Source organism: Salvia miltiorrhiza, chromosome 3, assembly GCF_028751815.1.
Source record: "Salvia miltiorrhiza cultivar Shanhuang (shh) chromosome 3, IMPLAD_Smil_shh, whole genome shotgun sequence".
Lineage (NCBI taxonomy): Eukaryota > Viridiplantae > Streptophyta > Magnoliopsida > Lamiales > Lamiaceae > Salvia > Salvia miltiorrhiza.
Genome location: NC_080389.1, coordinates 1,549,664 through 1,566,368, shown reverse-complemented (window position 1 = coordinate 1,566,368; position 16,705 = coordinate 1,549,664). Strand labels below are relative to the sequence as shown.

General features: G+C 36.4%; 1 protein-coding gene across 1 annotated transcript in view; it reads left to right on the top strand.

Moving 5' to 3' along the window:
- Positions 1 to 16,705, top strand: part of LOC131016791 (receptor-like protein 52) — a 63,252-nt gene that overhangs the window by 44,036 nt on the left and 2,511 nt on the right. The window contains exons 8-12 of the mRNA XM_057945522.1: positions 7,981 to 8,124; positions 11,650 to 11,721; positions 12,037 to 12,108; positions 12,680 to 12,751; positions 14,057 to 14,128. Of these exons, the coding sequence (XP_057801505.1) occupies positions 7,981 to 8,124; positions 11,650 to 11,721; positions 12,037 to 12,108; positions 12,680 to 12,751; positions 14,057 to 14,128 (432 nt within the window). The remainder of the gene's footprint in view (positions 1 to 7,980; positions 8,125 to 11,649; positions 11,722 to 12,036; positions 12,109 to 12,679; positions 12,752 to 14,056; positions 14,129 to 16,705) is intronic.

Here is a 16,705-nt window from a genome sequence, read left to right as displayed (position 1 = left end):
TCCCAAATGTAACAAAAGTCATATGGGAATTTGTAAGGCCGGCAGTGATAGTTGCTATATCTGCAACCAGAAGGGGCACTATGCAAATCGGTGCCCGAATAAGCAACATGGAACGAGTTTAAGGCCAAACCCACCTATCCAGGCTCCGCATCTGCGAGCAATCCAAGCTCTGCCCCAACCATACCCAAGGCAGCAACCACAGTATCAGCAGCCACAGCAGCACCAACAGCTACAGTACCAACCACAACCTCAACAACCGTATCAGCAACAGGCCCGCCAACAACAGCAGCGACAACAGAAACAACATGAAAAGCCTCGTCATGCTAGAGTCTATGCTATGAGGCAGAAACAGCCCGAGAACAACCAGGGAAACCTGGCAGGTATGGGCATGCTACTCAATACTCCTGTTGTACTTCTATTTGATACGGGCGCATCGCATACTTTCATTTCAAGTACATGTGTTGATACATTAAAACTTAAAATGGAAAGAACTGACCAGGAGTTGAGTATATCATCACCTATAGGAGGGATGACGACAGTAGATCATGTGTGCTTGAACCTAGAACTGAACATAGGGTCACTCAAGATTGTAGTGAACAACTCCTATGTTATACCGATGGGAGATGTGGACATAATCCTAGGAATGGACTGGCTAGCCGAGAACTATGCCACCATCCTTTGTAACGAAAGACGGATATCGTTTCGACCCCCAGGAAGGGAGCCGTCACATTTCCACGGAATTAGTATGGGAAGAAGAAAGATGATCATCTCCGCCCTGCAAGCAACGAAAATGATGAAGAAGGGATACTCAGCTTACCTCGTATACTTGCATGGAGAACTGGGTACTGAAAAGAGTATAGAAGATGTAGCAATTGTACGGGACTTTTCAGATGTATTTCCAGAGATTCTGCCAGGGCCACCACCGGACAGACCAATTGAGTTTACCATTGATTTGGAGCCCGGGGCAGCTCCCATTTCGAAGGCACCATACCGAATGGCTCCTAAAGAGTTGGAAGAACTCAAGATACAACTGCAAGAACTTTTGGAACTTGGATTCATTAGGCCAAGTGTATTACCTTGGGGTGCACCCGTACTTTTTGTGAAGAAAAAAGATGGCACATTGCGAATGTGCATAGACTATAGAGAACTGAACAAAGTGACACTGAAGAACAAATATCCTTTACCAAGGATAGATGACCTTTTCGACCAGCTCAAGGGAGCAAACGTGTTCTCGAAGATTGATTTGCGGTCTGGTTATCACCAGCTGAAGATTCGACCAGAAGACGTACCTAAGACGGCATTTCGAACTAGATATGGCCACTACGAATTTGTAGTTGTGCCATTCGGGCTAACCAACGCGCCAACCATATTCATGGACCTCATGAATCGAGTTTTCCATCCATACTTAGACAAATTTGTCTTAGTATTCATAGATGACATCTTGATATACTCGAAGAACGAGAAGGACCAGGAGGAACATCTGAGAATTGTCCTAAAGACGTTGAGGACGAAGCACCTTTATGCCAAATTTAGCAAGTGCGAGTTTTGGCTCAGCGAAGTCACGTTTTTAGGGCATATTGTGTCATCGGAAGGGATCAAAGTGGACCCTGAAAAAGTACAAGCAGTGCGAGAGTGGAGATCACCAACTAACCCCAATGAGATAAGGAGTTTCTTGGGATTAACAGGATATTATCGAAGATTTATAGAAGGATTTTCAAAAAAAAAATCGCAAGACCAATAACGCAATTACTCAGAAAATAGATAAAGTATTCTTGGACAGAGGAGTGCGAGAAAAGCTTCCAAGAACTCAAGGAAAAGTTGACTACCGCACCAGTGTTAGCCGTCCCAACAGCGGACAAGGAATATGTGATCTACACAGACGCGTCCAAAAATGGACTTGGTTGTGTGCTGATGCAAGATGGAAGAGTGATAGCATATGCGTCACGACAGCTTAGGCCACATGAACTGAATTACCCGACTCATGATCTGGAGTTAGCTGCAGTGGTGCATGCGCTGAAGATTTGGAGACACCACCTATATGGAGTTAGGTGTGAGATATTCACAGACCACAAAAGTCTGAAATACTTTTTCGAGCAAAAGGACCTTAATATGAGACAAAGGAGATGGCTCGAACTAGTGAAAGATTATGACTGTGGTATTAACTACCACCCAGGCAAGGCCAACGTAGTGGCTGATGCATTGAGTCGTAAGACTCAATCTAAATTGGGAGCTCTCATCACTCGAGAGACGGTGCTCATAAGGAAATTTAGCAAAATGAGCATAGAAGTGGTTAAACCACCAGGGACGATAGCAAGCGTTGTGGCAACGGTACCTAACTTGAGGAAGACGATCGTAGAAGCACAAAGAAAAGACGGGAAGATGGAAAAACTACGGGAAACAGTAAGGAAATGAGGCGTCAAGAATTATCAAGAAGCATCAGATAATGCTATCCTCTTTGAGGGAAGGATATGCATCCCCCACGATGATGAGCTTAAGGATAAAATCATGAGTGAGGCTCACGATACCCTTATACTGCCCACCCAGGGAGTACTAAGATGTATCAGGACCTAAAGAAACACTTTTAGTGGGAAGGCATGAAGAGAGACATAGCGTCATTTGTGGAGAAATGCCTGGCATGCCAACAGGTGAAGGCCTTACACCAAAGGCCATATGGAAAACTACAATCGTTGGAAATTCCAGAATGGAAGTGGGAGCACATCGCAATGGATTTTGTGACCAGTTTGCCCAAAACAAAGAGAGGAAACACTGCCATTTGGGTAATAGTGGATCGACTCACAAAATGTGCTCATTTTATACCAATACCGATCACACACGGGTCAGACAAGCTAGCTCAGTTGTATGTTCGAGAGATTGTACGCTTACACGGTGTACCCGTGTCAATCACATCAGATCGAGACTCGAAGTTCACATCTAGATTTTGGATGAGCTTACAGAAGGAGTTAGGCACGAGGCTAAATTTCAGCACCGCCTTCCACCCGCAGACAGATGGGCAGTCTGAAAGGACAATTCAGACCCTTGAAGATATGTTGAGAACAGTGGTGTTAGACAGAGGTGGAAGTTGGGAAGCAGTGCTGCCGTTGATTGAATTTGCCTATAATAACAGTTACCAGGCAACTATCGATATGGCACCATATGAGGCATTATATGGAAGAAAATGTAGATCACCGCTTTATTGGGATGAAGTGGGTGAGAGAAAAGTTTTAGGACCAGACATGGTCAATGAGATGGTTGAGATAGTCCGCCAGATCAGAGGGCGAATAAAAGAGGCACAAGATAGACAGAAATCTTACGCTGATGCACGTCGAACTGAGTTATGTTTTGAAATAGGAGACAAGGTCTTCCTAAAGGTATCTCCTACCAAGGGGATAACTAGGTTGGTGTCAAGGGAAAACTTAGGCCCCGATTCGTAGGACCTTATGAGATTTTGGAGAGAATAGGCCCAGTAGCCTATAGGTTGGCGTTACCGCCAAGCTTTGGAAACGTTCACAATGTTTTCCACGTATCACAACTCAGAAAATACATTTTCGATCCAAAGCACATAATCCACCAAGAAGAGATCATCATTTGCCCAGACTTGAGCTATGAAGAGAGACCAGAGGTCATTCTAGATCGAAAAGTACAACAACTCAGGAATAAGGCAATCACATCAGTGAAAGTCTTATGGAGACACCACGGACAAGAGGAAGCCACGTGGGAGCTTGAAGACAAAATGAAGGAGAAATACCCCGAACTGTTTTAGAAGAAATATGCAAATTTCGGGACGAAATTTTTGTTAAGAGGGGTAGTATGTAGTGACCCGCTCTTTTATATATTTTAAATCCAGTAATGAGTGTTTATTTTTGTTCATCAGTGAATGAAAACGGTTTTTATCCTAATATGAATTCAGCTTATGATCCTGAATTTATATTGTTAAAGCAGTTAATGATATTATTTCAGAGTTATAACTGACTTAGCAAAGTCACGTTATTTATTTAAGCGAGATGAAATTTGATTTTATTTTTACTCAGATCGTGAATTATTTCCGACTCAGGAAGTTAATTAAATCTGCGGATTTAATTTAGATATCAGAACAACGAACGAATTAAATCTACGGATTTAATTTAGATTCATTTTATAATTTATCGGTTTTAGTGAGAAATCACATGTCGAAATACGAGATTTATTTAAATAAACAGTATCAAGCATATACGAGCACACGATCCATCTTACAGTTACAGAATCACCGAGACAGAGAAAATACATCAATAATTCTCCTCTACATTTTTTTTCCTTTCTTTTTCTTCTCTTTTTCTTTCCATTAATTTTGTTCCCCACTCCATCAACTCCACTACCCTATGCTCCCCACCATCTCCACTACCTTTGCTCCCCATCAACTCCAACACTTCACCCATTCCTTCCATTTCGCACCAGCAATCACAAAGAGAAGGAAGACTTGGCTTAACTACTTTGCCAAGATTTCAAGCTGCTCCAGTCCAGTAGTACCCCAACACTCGAAGCTAGAGTTTATTGGGTGAAAAACCGTGCATGAGGTAAGGCAGCGAATCTGCCATAAGCACACTGCTCCGGCAGTGTTTTGCAAGGCGATTCCAGCCATCCAAACGGTTCCCAAAAATTCCCAAATTAATTGTGTATCATCTTTCATACATTTTCTATATTTTGGTAAAATTTCAGAATATTTAGAGCTCGCATGATTTATTTATGAATTTGTAAACATCACTGCCCATCTGGAATACATTTTTGGTAAACAATCTTTGGGAGATCATAAGTAAAGTTTCACTCGGTGAAAACCTTTGAAACTTGAATATGTCACTCTAGACTCCCGTATCTTTCTTTTGACATTGGCCTCACCATTTTTGAGTAAGGGAAACAACCGGTATAAATTCTTGAAATCTAGTTCTTATTCCATGTACCATCCAGTAGATTTTACAAACCTACGACTTTGAGGTGGAAAAGGCCAACTTAAATATTTGATTCTCAAGCCTATCTTTCTACTGAATATTCACTGACATGTTGGGAACTTACTTGTTCAGTTTTAGAATTTTTGGTGAAGCTTAAAGTGGATTTTCCGATTTATGTTCTGAATCTGCCAAACTTGAACTCTTTTTGTGCACTGAACTTTAGATAGTCATATCTTCTAAACCATGAAGGTTCTTAGAGTAAATCCAACTGGAGAGTGTTATGATCTCTCCCTAGTTTCCAGATTGACCTTTGGGGTTCCCAGTGGAGTTTTGTAAAGGGAGATATGAATTTTTAAAGAAAGCCCACTGACTTGGTTGTAATCTGGAAATATGAAATTTACAGATTTTTGCTTGTTAAATAACCATCTTTGAGAGGGCATATCTTGCTCGTTTGAATTGTTTTTCATTCGATTCAAATTGGAGAATGATCCTTGAAATGTCTAGTTTCCAGAATGTCTTTTGGAGCCTCATTTGGAGATCCGAGGTAGATTTGGTGTCTGTTGTAAAAAAAAACCCCTTAAGAGCTCAAGTTGTTGAATTATTTTCTATGTATCAAAGTTTATTTTAAAGGATGTTTCGTGAAAGATTTAGTATATGTGCGTAACAAGTTTGGGACTATTTATTTTAAATGAGGTCCGTTCTTTATTTAAATTAGGATGGACTTTTAATGAATATTTTTGGGATTAAACTATTATTTCTTGATTTATATAAATTATTTTTAAGGACTTATAAATATGAATTTCGTAGGCCTACTGACCTACTGTGATCGACGGTTTGTCGATGTCTAACAGCTTTGAAAATTTTATAGCAAGTCCCTACATGAGTCTTGAGTACCCTGGTAAAATTTCAAGCCATTCCAACTTCGTATGATACTTCTTTAAAATGTAAAACCTAAACTGCACATTACTACTGAGAATTTCAGAGAACAGAGAAAAGAGTCATTTATTTCAGTAGCTTCCTGGGTGATCTAGCTTTCCAAATTTTTATGGTATTAACCTTATTGTGTTATTTAGATATCCACCAAAGTTGAGCCCAGTTTGGCAACGTTTACTATTTTTCAAAAATACAAGTTTTCGATTGTTCAAAACTGCCGAACATGGTAGATCGTGGTAAAAACGTCATATCTCTCAAACCACTTGGAGTTTTCGACTCTATTTTTTTTATATGAAACTAGACTCGAAGATCTTTCTTTCGGTATGAGTCTCGAGTCCAGGAGATGTCGGAGTCAGAACAGATTAAATTTTGAAGTTGAGTCAGTGTAAAAGCAGAGCATGTTTTGATGATGTTTGATTGTGATTATTAGGCTGCCTTATGTTGAGCCTTTTAATTATTTAATCTTATAACATTACTTATTCCTATTTATTAAGCCGATTAATTATGAGGTTATAAAGCGAATAAGCTGAAGTATTTATTTATTTTCTATTGACTACGAGGAGCGGGGTTTATTTAATTGACGGATTAGAACACCCCGAAGAGAACGGATTAATTTTTGTTAATTATCCGGCTTCATGAGACGAGACTTAGCTTTTGTTTAAATCCGATAGCCTGGATTAACAATAGAAATTCCCTGATTATTATCTCAGAATAATAGTTCATGCATACGAGATTCATGCATAGTTTAATTACGCATTCTCATTTAATTGAGAATTTTCCCTCGATTTAAAGTCTTACGTTATTTTCTCGGATTAAAGGTCGAGCGCAAGAATAAGAGCTCGTCAAGGAGTCACTAATCTGTAGCAAAGCTTTGCTATCAGGTGGGTTACTTTCATATATATCAAATGAGTTTAATGTTATGTTTGAACAGTTATTTCATTGCAAAATCTTTGAACTGAAAATTATTTCAAATGTTGTCTTGCCATAAATGTTTCAATGTTTGGTATGATATCTATCTGATGTGGCTTTGCCAGTTATTATGCAATCGAATTCGGGTCCTGAGCAGTTGATAGCTATCCTGCCAGGGCTAGTGTACACCAGTGACCGTGAGTCATCTAGCGGGTTGGCCGGTCAAGTGTCCGTGAGAGGTGGCCACCTCTCCGGCACACAGTTCCAGATATGATAGATTACAAGAGAACTTAGTCTGCAGACGAACTTTAAGAATCACAAATGAATTTAGTAAGCTTGGGCCTTTTTAGCGAAAAACTCCCTTGCTGTACTGTTTATGATGGCATGACAATTTACAACTTTACGAAGCATGTTATATTTCATAGTAGGCATATGTGCCCACTGAGTACTTTTGTACTCAGCCCTGCATATATTTCTAAATGTGCAGGTTGAGCAGCTGCCGATGGTGATGAAGTGACGAGCGGGACTCTTTTGTCTTATTATGTATTAATGAACTCTAGGGTTACATGTCTTCATACATGTAATCAGAACCTTATTCCGCTGCGTACTCAGAAGTTTTATGTTATTTTGGATAAGTCGGAGTTATCCGAACTTGTTAGTTATTTGAGTCTATACGACAAAAACTCTGTTATATTATAGATATCCATGTTGTTAACAATGATGAAATACGATCCTTTCTTGTTTGATTATTCCCCTTTCTACCCCGCTTCTAATCTCCCTCCATTAGCCACGATTTCCCGGCTTAATTATCCTTAATTAGGACCGGTCGTGACACATGATTACTTTAGTAGACTCTAAACCGAATTGTTTACAACTTAGCCCATATCACAAGATATATTGCTCATGCATTACTGTTGGTCGGCTCTTATTTATTATTATTATTATTATTATTATTATTATTATTATTATTATTATTATTATTATTATTATTATTATTATTTCTCTCTCTCTCTCTCTATTCTTGACACAGTTTGCATCGATCTAAATGGAATTGTTTACAATTTATCCCATATGATATATTCACTTTCATATAATTAGGAAAAACACATCACTAACTATTTTTCTAATACTTATGATTTAATTTGCAGTTCATACTATTTGTAACATATTATTACACCCGATTCAAATCGAGTTATCATGATTTGACACAATTTCACAGGTGGTATTCCGAAAGAGATTGGTAATCTTAATAATCTAGAGATGTTATTCATGAGTTTCAACAATCTTAGTGGACCATTTCCAAGACAAATTTTGAACATCACAAGTCTCCGTCATCTAGATCTCAGCAGCGCCTCTTTAAATGGTATGTCTGCACTACTCTTTAAGTCAAAACTTTAGTGAAAGAGTTTAGTATATCATAACTAACCATGAGAATTGGAAATAATATGTGATAAACATTTAGTCTTATGCTTAAGTCAAAGTCTATTGCCCGTCATGTAAGAGATGATTATATTTCCCTCTCAATCGATTTTTGAAAATTATTGCATCCAAGAAAAATAATTGAAAGCAATTTTCCATATAGAAGATGCATGTAATTGGCTTCCCAATAATTTGTTTATAGTTAAGAAATTTAATTATTCTTTTTTCATTCCATGAGCATGAGAGATCCGATTACTTATTGCAAGATATAGCACCGAAAATCGAACATACCAGCTTCAAAAGAGGTGAAATAATAATAATTATTTTGGGAATTTATACTGAGAGGTATATATGTTCTTATCTCTATACTGAGAATTTAAATAGATTGATACCTTACTATTTCATTTCTACTGATAATCCAGAAATTGGTTGATAATGTCATTCAGTTTAAACGTAGATTTTTGTGAAAATGGCAAAACTTCGGCTCTTGCCTCTAATGATATTTTTCTGTTCCTCAGTAACATGATGTATATATAGCTAAGCAATTTAATTATTCTTGTCTCATTTAACTTTCAACTTTATTAATACTGATTCTTTATTCAGATGCTCACAAGAACAGTTTTAGATTTGAATATAAAGGGCATTTGTAGGCTTCTAGTCTCCAAAATTCTAGGCATATTTTAAATCAACTATTACTCTCTTTTTTATTAAAAAAAGATTAATAATGATTTTTCATTTTCCCAATAGTGTTTCAAATCCCTAATCTATTAATTGGAAGTGGAGAACTTTACCAATTGAGTCACGCTTCGTTATGAAATTAACTATATACTTATAACTTTGCATGACTATATATGACTTTGAATTGATTAGATATAAATTCTTGCACATTAATCTTTTTGCAATAAACCGTATGCTTAGATTAAAAAAAATGACATTTTAATTTTATTTTAACAATTTAATACCAATTTGTAAATATCAGAGGGCCCACAAAACTTAACTGATATTGCTCAATTCATAACTATATATAACTTTGCATGACTATATATGACTTTGAATAGATTAGATATAAATTCTTGCACATTAATCTTTTTGCAATAAACCATATGCTTTGATTAAAAAAAATGACATTTTAATTTTATTTTAACAACTTAATACCAATTTGTAAATATCAGAGGGCCCACAAAACTTAATTGATATTACTTTGGGGTAATTCTATTTATAGCCCCCAATTTACTCACTATAGCCTCTTATTTTATAAAATATTAAAAATATTTATATGTAGACTATTTTATCCTTTAGTCTCGTATTTTTTTTCTTAATTGAAAAATGGTATGCTTTTCAACTGTTAGACCTCTTGTTTTCTCCTTTTCTACTCTTATCTTTTTGCTTGATCCTGCTCTTCATTTTGATTATCACATTTATCAAAAAACTAAAGACAAATTCTCGATTGATTCATACACGATGGTAGTTGAACAATGGAGCACAAATCATCCATATAACATACAATATCAATCAATGGAACAAGACAAATTTTTTAGATTTTTCAACTCAACTCCACCGCACCATCGACAAAGTTTCTTTCTATTTTCTTCCAAATGAAAATTCATTCACACCCACCACCTGTTTGACCAAATTACTCAACCAATTTCGATATAATATCATGATACATATTCGAATTCTGATCCGAACATAGCGTTAGTAGTTGCAACATTTTGCTCGTCAATCTCCCTACATCTAATTTGCGCTCTCGCTTATTCTAGATCCACTCCTTATTCTTTGAATGACTTCACCATCACAGCTATTATAACGAGAATGCGAGAATGTTTTCTTCATTTTCTTCATAGTTTTTATTCATTAATATCCCGTGACTTCAATCCACTAAACATAGTTTTTTTTTTCATAATTGAAAATTTTAGAAAGCTGATAATTATATCTATAGAAAGTTCGAATCCAGAAAGAACTCGGCATGGCCAAGCTTGATATGCAGATCGATTCACGTTGCCTAGGAATGAAACTGGTTTCAGTGAGTAATTTGCAGAGGTTCTATGACTGTAGGACAAAATTGTAAATTTATAATTATTTTATGTTAATATTTTAAAATAGAGGCGATAGAGAGTAAAATGGGGGTTATGAATAGAATCACCCTTACTTTGGTAGACTCTAAACCGAATTATTGACCACTACTTAGCCCATATCACAAGATATATTGCTCATGATTACTACGGTGGGCTCTTATTTATTATTATTATTATTATTATTATTATTATTATTATTATTATTATTATTATTATTATTTCTCTCTCTTTTTCTATACTTGACTCGGTTTACATCGATCTAATTAAATGGAATTGTTTACAAATTAGCCCATATGACAATATATATTCACTTTCATATAATTAGAAAAAGCACACCACTAACTAATTTTCTAATAGTAATTATGATTTTAGATTGGTTAGATTAACTATATATGACTCTGCATTGAATAGGTTAGATATAAATTTTTGTACATTAATCTTTTAGCAATAAACCGTATGATTTGATAAAAAAAATGACTTTTTAATTTTATTTTAACAACTGAAAACCAATTTGTAAATATCAGAGGCCCCATTTAATTGAACCATTGCCAAGACTAAATTGAACCGAGTCAAAATTATTTGGATTGAACAATTACCATTTAATATTCACCTAATAATGTATTCAAATTGACAAAAATGAACCATTAAATATAGTGTTCTAATTATACTTATTATTTTTGTGGTCGTGTTATAATAATCAAATCAATTCTTTTATGACTTGGCAATCAAAGAGATTGATTATGTATATCTTGGGAATAAGAAATTCCACAATGCTATGAAAACTTTAGCAAATCTTTGGCCATCTTTCGTTCAATTATAAATCAGTTTAGTGGTAAAAAATGAGATATATGGAACATTACATAAATTATCTGTCGTCCATTTCCTAATTTGTTGGTTTTAGATACATTTGTTGAAAAGATATTTCAAATTATCTGCCAAAGTAAATGGTGAGCTTCCACTCCATTTACAACTCGACATCCCTTGCTATCTGCAATTTGGCAGAAACGCTTGCAAAACTTGATCAGATCTTTAGCTTATTTTGTTTACTTAGCTTGCTGGCTTCTTCTCATATAACTAATTTATGCTTAGTTAGATAAATACTCTAACAGCAGTTGGATTTTCTGTTTCCAGCCATATTGGATCTTCAATTTTCTCAATGTTAGATGATTTGTTAAATTATGATGTCATCAAGTATACTTGGTGTGTCATCGTGATACAGGGAAATATAAGATTTGTAACAAAATATCTTGTGTGCATTGCTAATTGATTTATACTTTAAAGGCATTTAGCAAATAATAAAGTTTGAGCGTATGTTTTCAAGTACAAAAAAAAATGTCTTTCTTACTATCCTCCATCTTTAAAGTGATTGAAATGAAGGGTTCTTCAATTTTTAGGTCCAATACCATCCACCATTGGAAATCTAACAAATTTGTACTGGCTAGAACTCTCTTCCAACAAATTAAATGGTGAGCTTCCATTCTTTATCTGCAACTTGACATAATAACTTTTTTACAAACTTCGTCGGATCTTTCGCCATTTTTGTTTGAACTAGTCTTTTTAAAATTTTACATTTGGTAAGATAAGATATGCGATTTGTCTAATTCCGTTGGCAATGCATGCACAATATGAAATAAAACACGAATGATATTAATAATAAAAGAAAAACATAGAAAACACTTTTTTTTCGAATTGTATGACTTAGCTAATTTGTGTCAAAAGATCCGAGTGCTTTACATCTCGATCTTTAAAGTGATTTATATGAAGGGTTATCCAATTTTCAGGTCCAATACCATCCACCATTTGGAATCTATCAAATTTGGAGTATTTATTCATCTCTTCCAACAAATTAAATGGTGAGCTTCCATTCTCCATGTGCAACATGACATCCCTTCAAATTCTTATTTTCTCAAATGACAGTTTGGAAATCTTTGGACATATTTCATCTAAATGCAAATCACTTTAATGGCCCCATTCCATCAAATATTTATGAGAGGGTGTCTTTTTTAGTCTAACAATTTGAGTGTTAATAAATTGCAAGGAAATTTGCCTATACGATTTGTCTAATTCCTTTGTCACTCCATGTGCAATATGAAATAGAAAAGGACGACTTATCTAATTTTGAATCTTTGATTTCTCAACTTGCTAGGTTGTTCTCATTTAATTAGCTCGTGCTTAATTAACTAAATACTTTAACAATAGTTGGATTTGTTGTTTCCAGCCATATTGTAACTCTATTAATTTTAAGGATCAATGTTAACAATGCTATATTAAATTAAGATGCCATTGAATATATGAGACATGCATGGGTGATATAAGAATAGAAGGTAATTTAATTTCTATCAAAATACTTCACGTGCATAAAATGTATTTATTCATTGCCATGTTTCTTTATGTATCCAGATTGTTGACTTCTCAAACTTTCAGGTCCAATACCATCCACCATTGGGAATCTATCAAATTTATATGTATTACAACTCTCTTCCAACAAATTAAATGGTGAGCTTCCATTCCATTTGCAACTTGACATCCCTTCAAATTTTTAGTTTCTCAAATAACAATTTGGAAATCTTTGGACATATTTCATCTAAATGCAAATCACTTTAGTGGCCCCATTCCATCAAATATTTATGTGAGGGTGTATTTTTTAGTCTAACAATTTGAGTGTTAATAAATTGCACGGAAATTTGCCTAACGATTTGTCTAATTCCTTTGTCACTCCATGTGCAATATGAAATAGAAAAGGATGACTTATCTAATTTTGAATCTTTGATTTCTCAACTTGCTAGGTTGTTCTCATTTAATTAACTCGTGCTTAATTAACTAAATACTTTAACAATAGTTGGATTTGTTGTTTCCAGCCATATTGTAACTCTATTAATTTTAAGGATCAATGTTAACCAATGCTATATTAAATTAAGATGCCATTGAATATATGAGACATGCATGGGTGATATAAGAATAGAAGGTAATTTAATTTCTATCAAAATACTTCAGGTGCATAAAATGTATTTCTTCATGAGTGAAAATTTAAAATGCCCACTTCCTTATCATTATTTGTAAAAATGCCCTCTCTTATCATACAAAGCATTTCATGCCCTATTCTTTAAGTACCCCTTGATTTGATGGGTTTGCTTGGTTTTTTGTGAAAGTCTTACACATTTGACCGATTTGACAGTCATCGGTCATAAAAGTCAACGATTTGACAGCTATCGGTCAAGAGTATATGTGTCCGGCCGGTGGCTAGATCATGTGTCCGACCGGGCGGACACATGTTTTCACCGGCCGGACACTTGATTTTATCGGTCGGACACATGTCTGACCGATAAAATCATGTGTCCGACCGGCTAGATCATGTGTCCGCCCGGCCGGACACATGTTTTCACCGGCCGGACACATGATCTAGCCGGTCGGACACATGATTTTATCGGTCAGACATGAGTCCGACCTATAAAATCAAGTGTCCGGCCGGTGAAAACATGTGTCCGCCCGGTCGGACACATGATCTAGCCACCGGCCGGACACATATACTCTTAACCGATAGCTGTCAAATCGTTGACTTTTATGACCGATGACTGTCAAATCGGTCAAATGTGTAAGACTTTCACAAAAAACCAAGCAAACCCATCAACATCAAAGGGTAAATTAGGCACTTCACATATTTAGGGCATAGAATGCTTTGTATGATAAGAGAGGGCATTTTTCAAAAAAACACATAAGGGATAGGGCATTTTTGCCCATTAACACTTTCTTCATTGCCATGTTTCTTTATGTATCCAGATTGTTGACTTCTCAAACTTTCAGGTCCAATACCATCCACCATTGGGAATCTATCAAATTTGGGGTATTTAAGGCTCTCTTCCAACAAATTAAATGGTGAGCTTCCATTCTCCATCTGTAACTTGACATCCCTTGAGGTTCTTCTTCTCCCAAATAACAGTTTGGAAGGGTCAATTCCGCAATGCTTTCGAAACTTGAGCAAATAACTTTAGTGGCCCCATTCCATCAATATTTATCAAAGGGTGTAGTCTTTGGTCCATCAATTTGAGTGGTAATAAATTGCAAGGAAGATTACCTAAATCCTTAATCAATTGCAAAAGTCTGAAGGGTCTCGACGTTGGAAATAATAAAATACAAGATGAATTTCCGTTTTGGATGGAAGGTCTTCCTAACCTTCAAGTACTCATATTGAAGTCCAACAAGTTTGATGGTAACATGTCGCTGCCTTCACGAAGCAACCTTCCATTTCAAAAGTTGCAAGTTTTAGATATATCCGACAATGAATTTGTGGGGTCTCTCCCTCAAACATATTTCAAGAACTTTAGAGCAATGATGGATGTGAAGGAAAATAAGACAGATCTAATTACAAGTAGTGATGATGACTCTTTTCTAAGGTATGTGGAGATGAGAATCACCTTGAAAGGTTTGGATCTGTTATTGAAGAGACTGTTGAAAACCTTTACAATAGTTGATTTATCCTCCAATAATTTCTCTGGTAGTATTCCAGATTCCATAGGTAATCTGAATTCTCTGAGATACTTGAATTTTGTCACACCCCAATTCTTGAAACAATAACTATAACTGGGGTACGACTAATCATCTAAATGAACAAAGGAAAATCCTTGTGAAATCCGAATAAAAGGGATAACAATCGGGCTTAGCCCCTTTGGATGAGGAAAGACAGGTATTCAAGTGATACGAATCAATCAACAAACATAATAACTTCAGGATCACAAGTTTAGTGTCATGCTTCAGATAACCAACATTCACTGATCGAAATACTTGCGAGTCAATAGTCTAGGCTCAACAAAAGATATTGTTAAGAATTTCAACATAGTAGGTCTTAAGTTAAGGAACAAAAGACAGATACTGGCTAGTTCTGCAGCGGAAATCAAAATAAGGAGTTGAACTCTAGCCTCAGCTTTGCCCCGTCATCACCAGCCATTAACCTGAAAACATTTGAAAATATTTTTGGGCTAAGTACTAGTGTACTTAGTGGGCTGCAACTTTTAAAGCATTTCATAATCTGAAGAACAGTTTATCTAATCTTACTGACATGACATAGAAGGTTTTTAAAGAGAAATAACTTCTATGCATGTTAAAACATTTCATAAATATATATATATACTTAATTATTTTGCGCGCGTTTGCACACTCCATTCTGTTACTCGCTGTGATCCCGGACCATTTAGCCACCGACGGATCTCTGTCTCCCGCTGACTTGAACTGAGGGCGTAACCCAGCCAAGTATAATAAACCTCAGAAATTAATCCAGACAGGCCTATCATTACTATGCTCCGGAACACATCCCGTCGAGCACCCTTATAACACATCCCGACAGCGGCAGGGCCGCCGCGCTCTGGCCTCCCTCTGTCTGACTCCCGCCGGCGACAACGCCACCCACGTGACACCGCTCCCTTCCCCCATCCGGCAGACACATCAGCCGACAAGCTAACCGCCGCCGCTGACCTCCCTCGCAATCTCTCTCTCTCTCTCTCGGTCAGTGGCAGACCACCACCACCGCCGGACGGACAGCAGCGATGAGCCGCCGCCGCCTCCCTTTTCTCCTTCACCCTCCTCAGTCAGCCTCCATCCCCCGACTCGATAGACAAAAACCAAGTTCAAGACTCCATTTTCGACATGTTTCAAAACATTTCTACTCTTCTTTTCTTCTTTACAGACATGCTTGAATGTAAATATATATGACAGTGTATGAATATGCACCGAAATGATGAGATGAGAGTACGTGTGTGATTCTTGCTTGCAGTGAAGATCTTTATACAAAATGAAGTGGGTTTCTTAATCAAACTGTGAAATGAAAATAAGCAAGAATTAAAAGATGAAACCTTTGAATGTTTAGTGGGGAAAGTCCTCAAGCTGAAAGCTTCGTGTGATCTTCAAGAGTTTTTGATTTGAGTTTGCTCTCTCTGTTTCAGTTTTCCTTCACGAAATGAGTTGTGTGGAGTGGTGAAGGAAAGGTCTTGATTGAATTGGGAGAAGTAGTTGAATTGGCAGAGAAGTTTGGGGCATTTGATTGCCTCTGCCAAGCATGGCATAAAGCCTGAATTTGGGCTGCTTGAATAGGTGTAGGGCGGCTGATGGGAGGGATGAGTGTAAGTGTTGATTGGACTAATAAAATCCCTCAGGATAAAATATCGAGACTGTAATAATACTTCAGGGTTTGCTAATTAAAAGCTCATGAAAATGCTTGAATGCTAAATTAAATAAATATGCAATGCATATAAACTTAATAACTAAATTTACAAAAGCTTTTGTAAATCATTTTTGTTGGAATTAAAATAAATTCTTTTTCTCAAATCCGGCGTGAATCATCTTAAAACTAAGTTCAAAATTACTCTAAACTTAGCTCGAGGAAACGGGGTATTACAAATTTGTCGCACAATAATCTCATGGGACACATACCTGCATCTCTTGGAAATATAAGCGTGATTG